Source organism: Monodon monoceros, unplaced genomic scaffold (genome assembly GCF_005190385.1).
Source record: "Monodon monoceros isolate NGI ecotype Baffin Bay Population unplaced genomic scaffold, NGI_Narwhal_1 Super_Scaffold_20, whole genome shotgun sequence".
In the NCBI taxonomy this organism is placed as follows: domain Eukaryota; kingdom Metazoa; phylum Chordata; class Mammalia; order Artiodactyla; family Monodontidae; genus Monodon; species Monodon monoceros.
In genome coordinates this window covers 21,281,093-21,293,908 of record NW_021703777.1, presented here as the reverse complement: position 1 = coordinate 21,293,908, position 12,816 = coordinate 21,281,093, and the positions used below count along the sequence as shown (strand labels likewise).

General features: G+C 34.2%; 1 protein-coding gene across 1 annotated transcript in view; it reads right to left on the bottom strand.

Annotated features, from left to right (window-relative positions):
- Positions 1 to 2,012: 2,012 nt before the first annotated feature.
- ELMOD2 (ELMO domain containing 2) overlaps positions 2,013 to 12,816 on the bottom strand; it is a 29,036-nt gene continuing 18,232 nt past the window's right edge. Inside the window, exons 7-9 of the mRNA XM_029235905.1 lie at positions 10,830 to 10,898; positions 9,948 to 10,081; positions 2,013 to 5,573 (exon numbers count right to left, since the gene is read on the bottom strand). Coding sequence (XP_029091738.1) covers positions 5,428 to 5,573; positions 9,948 to 10,081; positions 10,830 to 10,898 — 349 coding nt within the window. The 3' untranslated portion in view covers positions 2,013 to 5,427. The remainder of the gene's footprint in view (positions 5,574 to 9,947; positions 10,082 to 10,829; positions 10,899 to 12,816) is intronic.

Here is a 12,816-nt window from a genome sequence, read left to right as displayed (position 1 = left end):
GAACTTCACTTGCTGGGATCCTGGTCGGCCAATGGGCAGTAGTGACAAGTCGCTACCAAACTTTAGTCAGGCTCCTCTGAGTTTTCTCTACTAGGTCCTGTCCTTGGGCATGTCCTCAAGAGCCCAGTTTTAGCCAGAATCCTGCTAAATTGGTTTAGCCAGAATCCCTCACCCTCAACATGTGATCACTATTGACACCAAATTCCTCATCCCTGCCCTGAATACCCAACCTCCAATTCTTTTAGATGTTCTATGTACACACTCATATCATTTATAAGCAATAACTTTTCTTTCCATCCACTTGTTTTCCTGCAGTAGGCGGGACCTCTAGCAGTTTTGAATTTATTTGCTATAACAACTTGAATGATTTGCTCCTTATCCCTTCTTAATAGAGTGCATTTCCCCGCTCTATTGATGTTGGACTTGACCATGTGACCTGCCACAACTAAGGGAATGCTAGTATACATGATGTGAGCAAAGGCTTGAATGTGTTTGAGCAATTGGGTTAATTCTTGTGTTTCTGCCACACCATGAAAAGAGCATGCCTCAGGTAGCCCACTGACCTCAGATGAATTAGTCACATGGAGCTGACTGGAACTGAAACCATGGCCCCAATTTAAGGCCAGCTGAATCCAGCTGAGATTAGCAAAACTGCCTGGCTAGCCTACCCATGTGTGAGGAGGAAATTGTTTTTGTATGCCACTGAGATTTTTTTTGTGGTTGGTTGTTGTACATTGTTATTGTGGCAATAACTGACAGATACAAGTGGTGACAGAGGACATCCCTTCTTAATTCTGATCCCAATGTTTTACAATTAAGTATATTTGCTATAGTTTATTTTATAAAGATGCATTTTTTTTTTATTTTATAAAGATGCATTTTATAAAATTAAGGTAAACCCTTTCTATTTCTCATTTGGTAAAAGTTTTTAACATGAATGGATGTTGAATTTTTATCAAATGCTTTTTCTACATCTATTAAGATCTTCACATGATAGTCTGATGAATTGCAGAGTGTACACTCTAAATTATCTGGATGAGTTTGTGAAAACTAACATCGTTTTATTTTTAAATGTGTTAACTCACTGGTGAAAGCCATATAAAGCTGCAGGTTTTTTAGTGGAAAGGTTTTTAGCTGCTGAATCCATTTAATAGCTCTAGGACTTTTTGCTTCCCTATTTGTTCTTGGATAGTTTTGTTTTGGTAAGTTGTATTTTTCTAGAAATTGTTATATTTCATCTAATTTTCATAATTTTGACAAGGTTACTCAATATATTTTCTTTTCAATATCTGTAGGATCTGTAGTGATGTTTCATATTTCATTCTTGACAGTATTTATTATTTGCTTTCTTTTTTTACTGTTTATTTGCCTCACCAAGGTTTAGCAATATTGTTCTTTTCAAACATTTTATTTTTGTTGATCCTATTGTATGCATGTTTTCTTTTCTATGCATCTAAGCTCTTGTCTTTAAGATTTCCTTCTCTATTTTCTTTAGGTTTGTTTTGTACTTCTTCATCAAACTCCTTGAGATGATTGTTTGCTCTTTAATTTTTGAGCACTTCTTTTCTAATATATACATTTAAAGCTATAATTAGTACTAACTTTAATGAGCATGCACACACACACACAGAGGAATGATTTGCAGCTGTAAAAAATATGGAAGCTATGTATTAATATAAAAATAGATCTATGATACACTGTGAAGCTACGAAAAACATATTGCAGTAAAGTATGAATTATTCCTATCCTTTCTAAGAACGGGGGTGAGGTGGGGATGGTAGCTTCTTTTCTGGCCTCATAATCAATTGTTCTTATCCAATAACATCTTAAATAGGTAATTAGTGGATGAGTTAAAGTCACAAAAATAAAAAAAAATTTCTGTATATTCTGATTTACTCTATAGGAACATGATTAAAGGATTAAATAAGAAAAGTATTATTTCATGAACATAAATGACTTAAATAAGGGATGAGGAAGATGGGAAGTGAGAAGTATTAACAGAAAGGCTTATAACAATTTCAACATGTTTTTATTTGCTCACAACATTCCAAACAAAATGACATCGCATTTCAACTATTGCTTTTACATAAGAAGTTAATTGCTTTATCCAAAGTAGACAAAAATCTATTTCTTTAAGTTGCCAACCAGCACTCTTTCCCCCCAGGGAAAGCTACTGCTTAAATATTTTTTGAATACTTTGTTTAATAAAAACATAGACTCGCCCTATAACAGTAATGCAGTAGTTGGGTCTTACCTGCACTACATTTAACATTTTTCTTATCGAAAGCTGAAGCCAGGAAAAAAAAAACAAAAACAACTCACTCACGATTTTTCTCAGATTTTTACCAATTCCCTTAATCTTCATTAAAAAAAAATTACTCTGTGGAGAGGTTCATAAATATGAAATGGAAACTAACCCTCCCCAGAAATTGGGTGGACCATTTATCCTGAGAAAATAGCTGCTGGTCCCCAATCATTAATTCAAGAAGGATAATAACATTATTGCCCTCCAATTTCTTCTCTTCTGTGCCAAGATAACATGTAATCTCTTTTGCTCTGGCAATGAGCACTCCACTTTCACACTCATGTAATGCTTCTCTCCTTAGAGCAAATCTTTGACCAAGTTCTATTTCACTGAATGCAAAGGGGAGAAACAGCACATAAACAATTATGAACACTGGAATAAAAATGAAGAGTATATGTATTTCGCATAGAAAAATACATACAAATCCAAGTTGCTCTTAAAATAGAAAAAAATCAGGAAGGGCATTTTTAAGAAAAAGGTTCTGTTTTCTAAATTGTAAATGGTGCCAGTAAGACACTGATTTTTATATCTAACTATATACCACCATATTTATATATAGAAAGGGGTTTGGTCTAGGTTCGCTGATATCCCCTGATTTCTCTTAATTCTTTAGAGATTGTCTTTCAGAACATATTTAAACTGCAACCATTTTAATTATATTTTTAGACTATTCTTATCACTGGTTCACTCTTCAATCTGGCACATACAAAAATTCATTTCAGCACTGATTCACTTTTTTGATGCTAAAACAAACAATTTTCCTGCTACTTCAATTCTATCACTACTTTGGTATTTTATTATTATAGAAACAGGTAAGATTCTAAATACGGATTTTCAGACTACCTAAAATTCTAACATACAAATGTTGAAAGCAAGGAAAAGTAGGAAGGCAGACACAATTATCATATTTTTCTTTTCATGTACGTCATTATCACATGAAAGTCAGAAGGCTCATGTTACATTCTAATTTACAACTGATGGCACTTAGCTTGGCTTTCAAACTAGCAAACCTCAGAATCTGTTGGTGGCTTTTAGACCAATTTGCTACAGAATTATCTGAAATGGTTACAGATTATTTTAAGCAAAAACAGAACAATGCATTATACGAACAGAGGTGGACTTAAATAATATATTATTGAACAAAATTTCTAATAACATTTTAAAAACATTATTAAAATGTTTGTTTTACTCCCTAGAAGGGGAAAAACTTAATTACTTGAAAAGTTTCCTCTTCCATACTTGAATCATTCTTTTATTAAGCATACAGACAAAGGTTTAAATCAGTTCAAGACCTCATCTGTTAAAAGATGAAAATATAAAGGTAAACATTTTCTAAAACTAAAAGACTAACAATTGCTTTCCATGTAATGGTAAACACCTTGATAAAATGAACTTTAATGGTTAATACCTGATCCTTATCTCACAGAGCTCTGGCTGGATGATAAAGCATAGAAAACATTTAAAGAAGTTAAGATACTCCCAAGGTTGAGAAGTCTCCTATAAGAAACCAGTTTTAAAATTCCTATAATACTGAAAAGCGTTTTGCCACTATTATAATAAAATGAGCCCAATTTTTAAGTTTTATCTTGTTGAGAAAAGAATTTTAATGCACGCACTTTTAATGTATGTGCTAGACAACACTGCATCTGTTATTTTCCAATTGTTTATTTTTTTTAACCACTCTTCTCTTTGGCAAGTTTAAAGAGAGAGGTTTGTCAATAGACATAAACAAATACTTGAAAGTTTCAGGTCTTGCTATATATCACATAAAAGCCAGTCCTTAAACACCTGATATATACCATTTTAAAGCTGTGCTAACTATCCTCGTGTTTTAGATTAAATTATGTGTTTAACAGGCTGCTTTTTGTAGGATTTAGGGAGAATCTGGTAATCGGATGAACCTATCCTTAAACTTTTAGTTTCGCGATGAGTACAAATGTCTAAAACACACAGAGAAGAAATCGTTCCTATTAGAATCTCATCACTATATAATCCTTGACAGCACTTGCTGCTCTCCTGAGATTTTCGGAGAATAAAGCTATACAAAAAGCACAGTCATCATCTTAGGCTACTTTAGAATCCCACAGACTGTTAACTCAGTGAATACCCACGAAGTCCATACATCGTTATCTAGAAACACTGTGGAGTCAAAGCAAAGAGAAGCAAGACTTAACAGTAAGTAAAATAAACCAACGATGTTTAACTGAGATGTTTAAAAGCTTTGTTTTTCTCTTGTTAAAACTCAAAGACAGCTTTATTGAAATAGCACCTGTTCTTTGAGTATAATCAAGATTTTCTTAGCAAATGCATCTCTTTTCATAAACATACATCCATAGAGAAGCTTCATGAAAGGCCCTCATACCAAGCACTAACTACAAGTTCTTCTCTCTAACTGATAAAAAGCAAATACTGAAGATGAGAAAATGTCTTTAAGCTTTAAAATTCCACTGTGATATTTCAGTGTGGTATTTAAAAACAAAAAAGCTAATCACTAATACTGTCATTCCCTCATTACCTATTACATGACATAATCAGAGAAAGCGAAAAGGCCATAATTCTTCGTCTTCTCTGACTTATCTATATGCTCCTTTTGCTCCTATGAGGCAACGGTATGACGTGTGATTGAAATGCAAACAAAGAAAACCATGAAGAACGAATCTCTCTGTTAATTAACCTACAAATAAAATAAGGCAAAGAAAATTAAAAAACAATCATTTCCAGACTAAAAAACAAAAAATCTTAGGAGCTCTGAAAAGATACCAACTTGATAGCTACAATACATAAACATGAAAACTGGTTTTTACACATTTTAATCAATCAAGTTAATAAAAATACCTGATTTGTACTTTTACACTAAATGGGTTAAGTCCCAAGTTCCAAACTGTAGTTCACATGACTCTACAGAGGGGATCTTTGGAAGGATAAGGTACCTTTGGAGGACAGTGTATAAACAAGTGTAAACATACACTGATTGTCTACTAGCTTTCTTAAATAGAATTTCTGAAACATTTTTGTAGGAAATTATATATAAGGAGTGTAAATGATCAGATAATTTCTATTACAACATATAAATTCTGTTGTGTGTGCAAAATGTGGTAGAAATAGAAGATACTACGGATGATTCATATTTTTAAAGTAAGTGATACATTACAATCCAGTAAGAGTCCTTTAATCTTTTCATGAAACTTCTCTCTGTACACGTTGAAATACATAATACTTTCTGGCTTTTCTTCAAACCAAAACTTGTCAAATTCATACACAAGATAACCTGCAGTTAAAAAGAAACCATAAATACAGTGCTCAATAGTGAAATCACATCCAACCATCTCATTTTAAAAGTATATCCTAATCCATATTAGGATTCAATGATCAGAAACCATCTTAAACTACTAGAAACCTGAGGAACTTTATAAGAAATATATTTGTATGTTCAAAATAAATATCAATTTCAATAAGATACTTAGAGTACATATACTCTTTGTCGCAAAAAAAATCAACAAAATGCCTCAAATTTAAGAGAGACTGTCAAAAGGTACCTTGAGAATAGAAAAAAAAGGTTATCCCCAGAGACCCCTGAAACAGGAAAATAAAAGTACAAGAAAATGGATGAAGTATAGAAAAGCTGTTTTCCACTTGATTTATAAATCTAAGTTATTTCTGCTTTTTTCAATGAACTATCATATCAGCACCTTCCCTTTTAGAAAAGAATACATGAACTCGAAATAGGCTTAATATTTTTGTTTTTCAATGTCCTTATTACAGTAGCCAAATTCACACTCAAAATGTTAAAAATATTTCAGATAGGGCTACCCTGGCGGCGCAGTGGTTGGAAGTCCGCCTGCCGATGCAGGGGACACCGGTTCATGCCCCGGTCCAGGAGGATCCCACATGCCGCGGAGCGGCTGGGCCCGTGAGCCATGGCCGCTGAGCCTGCGCGTCCGGAGCCTGTGCTCCGCAACGGGAGAGGCCGCGGCAGTGAGAGGCCCGCGTACCGCAAAAAAAAAAAAAAATTCAGATAAATGTGTAAACAGACATATTTACAACAACAAAAAAATGCGAATTTAAAACCGCTCCTAAACCCTATTTGGATTCAACCGAATGTATCTATTTAATTATTTAAGAAATGCTTCTATAGTCCTCGCCATGCGCTCATTCACTCTCATGGCAATTCTATGACGCAGTACTGTTATTCCCATTTTTCTGTAGAGGAAACAGAAGTGCAGAGAAGTTAAATGACTTGCCCAAATCACACAGTTTGCAGGTGGTCTCTATTATGTTGTAAATTAGACTTTGTTTCCACCAGAATCTCATTTTCCCTTCTGAAAAGCTATATTCAAGAAGGGATAGAAGTGACTTATTTCAGATAAATGGGGGGGGGGTGGGATAAAGCCAGTGACTTTACATAAAAGGGTGGCTAGGCTATCATAATTGTCTAGTGTGAAATAAACGTAAATTCAATTTTAAAACATTAGTCATAAAGCAAACATTAACAGGTAAGAACCATGACATTTCAACATTGAAACAGCACTTCATAAGAAGGTCCACTGAAGAAAGATTTCAGATTAATCCCTTCATATATGATAAAACAGATTTTTGTCAACCAGGATATGGGATAAATCAAAGAATAAGGCCTCTTTGAGCAGACGGACACCATCTGCTTCCTGTTCCCAAAAGACAAGCTGAGAATAGTAATCTTGTAACTATTTTTAACTAATATTTTAAGTCTTTCTTTCATTCAAAATTTATTTTGTGTATACATTAGCACAAAAGAACATCTACAGAAATTACTCATCCATATATAAACTGAGTCTGTGTTCTCCAGCACCCTACCCCCAGTATCCTGATAGGGGTGTGCAATCAAAAACTTTGGAGATTAATGTTCTAGGTAGTATGAAAAGTCAGACATCCATCTAAATTTTATAGAATACAACTTGTTTTAGTATTTCTGGCTATCAGGTTTTAGCTGTTTACCATTCCTTTAAATTGCTTTCATTACCTATTCAAATGACTATATAGTCTAGAACAAACTGCTCAAGAGTAAAATACTAGAAATTTCTTGCTTCAGAGTGAGGTCGTTATAATGTAAACTGGTGTCAGAAAAAGACTGACTCAAAAAACTGAGACTGAAATGGCTAAGTTGATTTAATGAGACATGAGGAAACTGCAAGATACCGAAATTCTAGGATGCTGGCAGGGCCGTACATGGCATAAGACTCCTAAAGCTTGCCATGAAGTGATGGAAAAGAGTTGTTTCCATAAAGCACTCCTATTGCCCTTTTGACTCTAGGAGTTTAGAACACCAGACTCAAGAGAAACACCATAAAAAATTTCTAAACTTACAATTCCCTGTATGCTTCTACTGCCCCTAACCAAAGCTGCAGGGACACCTGAGGTTTTCCCATAGGGATTAAAAACAGGAGAACCACAGGAACAGGGATTAACTGTAAACTGGTATGAGGGATCTTACGGGGGTGACAAAAATGTTCTACAACTGGATTATGGTGATGGTTGTACAACTCAGTAAATGTACTAAAACTCATTGCATTGTACACTTAAAATAGGTAAATTTTATGGTATATAAATTATACCTCAATGAAGCTAGTCATAACTTTTTGTTACTAGTCATAACTTTTTGGTTGTAAATTTGAGGAGTTATTTTTTTGAAACCACCAAACCAAAGGTCAGTGACTTCCCAGGATGACAGTGACTATGTGCTTACACGTTAGATGTACAAAAGGTGACAGCAGAGCTAAGGAGCTAAATTACCACTCACTGCTTCCGCCTTGCCCATGGAGAACCACAACAGCAAAATAGCAGGAGAGAAAAGGGGGAAAGGGGAGATGGACACAGATCACAGGGAAAGAAAAAATGTGAAACCTAATCTCTTTATATAGTTCTTTCTTTTAGATAGAAATTACTATCTTGGAACTGATTCGTACGAATGAATTGGGCTCAGTCCCCAACCAAAAAAGGTAGGTATGTTTAAAAGATAAGGTTTCACATTATTTTCTAGTCAGAATACGCCCCTTCCTAGAAAAGCAGAACCTTAATTAAGATATGAAACTATCGGTAAAGGGTATGAAAATCAATTTTGAGGGGGAAACTTCTGCGTAAAAGATGGATGTACGTACGTGTGTGTGTGTGTTTGCTTTAAATGTTTCAAGAAATTTGAAAAACATAAGCTTCATTGTTTTCCTGATGATCCACAGCTCCATGGATAGGACTGATAGAAACAAGGCAACTAAGAAGGTCCTATAACGACTTTTCCACCTCACATATTACTTTGATGCTCTTCCTGGTCAGGAGCCAAACAAGATGCTGGTGTTGAGGGCACTGGAAGCAACAGTATCCAAAGATGCTCCAGCTACCCCTCTGCAGGGGAAAACAATACTGCACAGAGGTCATTTTGTACTGCTTTCCTACCTGTCACTCTCCTGTATTTATTTAAATATGGTAAAATGCTTGATTGGGGGGAGGGAGTTTTTTGGTTGTTTCTTTTTATATTTGTTTTATGTTCAACAGGCACCACTACACAAGCATCTATTTCATACAGAAAACAAATATCTGGAAGCAGTTAGCAAAGTCTCAGGAGTTTAGGCACTATGCTCAAAGTCAATGAGAGATTTAGGAGAGGAAATCAAATAAGACTGGTGGGGGGAAAAAACAGTTCCTCAGCAACAAGATGAAAGAAAATGACTAGATTTTCATTTTAAATAACTATACCTTCAATGTGGAGATTTGGAGGAGGGTCATCACTGAAAAACTAGGGAAAAGGCTATTACAGTAACGTAGTAACAAAGGACTGATGTCGTGCAGTTACAATGGGATAGGAAAAAGTAGACAAGTGCAAGAGGAATTTAAGAAGTAGACAAACCTGGAATTAGGGGGTAAGTAAACATGGGATGTTGTGGGGAAGAGAGACCTGATGACTCCTTCAAGAATGGAGTTGAAGAAGTTATGATTCGGACACTTATTATCTAAGTAGTTTCCTATATGCTAGTTTCCTATGTCCTATCTAAAGACACGAAAAGATCAAGAAAAAATAGAGTATGAAGCCAAGCTAGAGTTGAATTCTTTGCTTCTGAGCAATAGCTTCAGAAGATGGGTTCATTCAATTAAACCTTCAGCATTCAACTATCACAATAAAAGTTAATGGAACAGCGGTGATATGACTGCTTTAGGAACAGTTATTTAATACCCCAACCTAACACAAGAAAACCTGGCCTTGAAATAAAAGGTGTGTGTGTGTGTCTGTGTGAAAGGTTCCCTGAAATTTCCTTACAAGAGCAACCAAATGATCTGTCCTTGACTCAACAGCATTCACTAACCAGTATCCAGGAAGAAAAATTCACTTTATAGTTGACTGGAAAACAAACGTCGACAGAAAAACTGTGTAAACCCTACATTTGCATACATGTCAAAAATTGCCTCACTGAATTTTTTAAATCAGCAAATATATAAACTGAAGTACAAGATACTCTTGGATACCCATCTTCCATTATCTTCCTGTTTTTGAAAGATCCTAAATAGTAAAATGACAAGTATAAGTTACATATTTGATAAAGGTATTATATGTAATACTTTCCTAAGGATTAAAAAATTCTCTTAGAAATTTCTACTTTTAACTCATTTCAATACTCACAATAAAACTGGTGAAAGTGTTCCATTGTTGGTATACCAGGAACAAAGTTGTAGAGGTGAAACTTCAAAGCTTCACTCTTCAGCAAGCTATAAGCCATCTCTGTAAGATTGATTCCAACTATTGCATAAGAATACCTATGTCAGAAACATTACCAGTTACCCCAGCTAGCCAAAATAGCTCATAAAGTAAATTTTAAATTATGCAAGGAATTAGGAAAAAGTAACTTTGATCCATTTCCAACACTGTATTGAGTTTACAAAAATTTCTACATATTAATTTATGTTCTTTAGAGGCTGTTGATTTTCTGGATATTATCTAAGATATGAAAACAAAGCTCTGGCCACATGACTATCTAAAACCAAAATCATTTAAAAAAAAATTAAAAAGAGTACTACATACACCCTCATTGATTTCTAAAGTATACTGGGTAATCTGATATTCTCTCCTCCATTATCAGGGTATTTATTTTTATGGCGTAATAGCGTTACAATGCTTTTTCAAAGATAGGTATCATTGGAATATAAAAATAATGACAAAGCTAATAATATGATGTCAACTTGCATTTCACTTCACAAGTTTCAAAGCTATTTCTCATTTTCTTATTCCCATTTCAAAGCCATTTCCTATATTCTTATTTTCAAATCTATCTCTCAGAAAATTTTTATAAGGTCCTTATGTCCATTTTATAGATAAACTATACCTTGCGATAAAAATATATTGAATTACATACAAAATTGGTTATGATCTCATTTAGCCATAAAATAATATATCACGCAATATTCTTTATGAAGTTCTTATTAACTAGAATAATCTAATTTTAAAAAATACCCGGAAATACTTTCAATTCAAGAGCTTATGGTTTCTTTAACATATCCAGCTTACCCTAACTTTGGATGATTTGAACGCAAAAGAATCTGATGAGCTTCACTGGTATAATTTTCACTGAAATACCTGAAAAAGTTTAAGAAAAATAATGAAATTAACACGTCATGCAAATTGAAGATATCCAGAAGCAATTTTAAAAGCTACTGTCAAAGTGACAGTCTTACTGCCAAAAGCATCCCAATCTCCATCTCAAGTCACTTCAGTGACTCCAAGATGCTTCTGAATCAAAACTTAATTCTGAGCCATCAGGCCTATCTAGTACAGGACATGGACCCTTCGCTAGACTTTGAAGTATTTTGACAAATAAATGATCTAACAAGAGACTTTTATCTATTTTAAAAGAAAATCTAGAGTTCTGATTATTTGTTTGTTCTAAATTTTCTATAAAGTAGTCACTGTGTACCTGTTAGGACACTTCCTTTCACCTGAGCTCATTCCTTCTGTTGCAACTTGAGTCTATATTGCTTAATGCCACTGTCAATGCAATCAGAAGAAAGTCAATAGCCTTCCTTTTGCACTAAAAAAAAACGCTCTTTGATCAGTGGTGTAACTAAAATACTGGCCACAAAACAGAAGTATTAGCAGGTACAACAGAGAAATATATAAAGGTTCATAAATACTGTTGGCTTGTACTAATGCAACCTCTTCGAGTTCTTTAAGACAGGGACCAAATCTATTCAAACTTTGGATCACCCCATAATGCACTGATACTCATACACATATGATGACTGGCTGGATGTTTACGTAAGGATAAGAAGTAGAAGAAAAAATGGATTTCCATGGTTTATTTAAATTTTAGAAGGCACAGTCATTGACATTTTCATAAAGCATAGAAATTTCTAACCAAATGTCCCTCTATTTTTCCTTCTGCAAGTTAATACTACAGACTTCCATTTTTCTTCATTGGCTCTAATTTTCAACCCATTTAAACAGGGATTGTTAACTTAGAAGTTCATGAATGAATGATCATTCATGAACAAAGGGGGATCCATGAATCACTTTATATTATTCATACATTTTCTGTGTGTACATTTTCTGGGGAGAGAATATACAAAACTTCCATTTGATTCTCAAAGGGATCTGTAAATCCCCAAACAGAAAAAAGTCCTGTTTTAGTGCAATGCTTTCTTTACATGTTCTAATTTTCTACTTTATCTGGAGGCAGGCTCTAAAATGCCCTTAGTAGACTATTTATATTTCTTGTTTTTTGCATGATACTTAATACAATTCAGTATTATATTAGTATTTCAATCATCAAGCTACTTTTAAAATATTCAATCTGTAACACAGAGAAACTTAATTTCCTTGCTGAACTTACCTAGGAAACCCCTATGTAAACAGTATCTAAGGAAAATAAGCATCTATGTAATAAGGAGACCTATTCCTTACAATAATCTGCACTGACTTACTTCCCTTCTTTCCTTCCTTCCTTCTTCTTTCTTCCTTCCTGCCTTCTCTCCCTTCCTACATATATTTTTGGCCTTAGCTTGTATATTTTACCTTTCTGCTTCTCTTTCCTCATTTATTCAGATTTTTCCAGTCTCTCTTCAATTCATGTTCTGTAAAATATCCTTTTTATTTTATACCTGCCTGAGCATTCATTTACCTAAAACATCGTTATCTGTCAAACTACCAGCTGTCCTTCAAAGCAACAAAATATTTCAAGAGATTTGATGACAAAGGCCAAGAAATTTTTAAAATTCATTACATAAAGGTATTTGAACAGCTTGCCTGCTTCCTGACTGTATCTTTATTTTGATCCTGAACAGTTATAGCTCCATACACAGGACAACAAACATAATTAGAGAGAAATGAGAGCTAATTTTATGTTTTCAAGCATCTCTAGTACATCAATGGCAATCAAATAATTAATATATCTGAATCTTGGTCATTTTTCAAATTAGTAGATACTAGCTCTAAATAGAGTAAAAATATCTGCAAATCATTTAAAGGTCTACCAGAACTCCTTACCACAGTCTTGAAT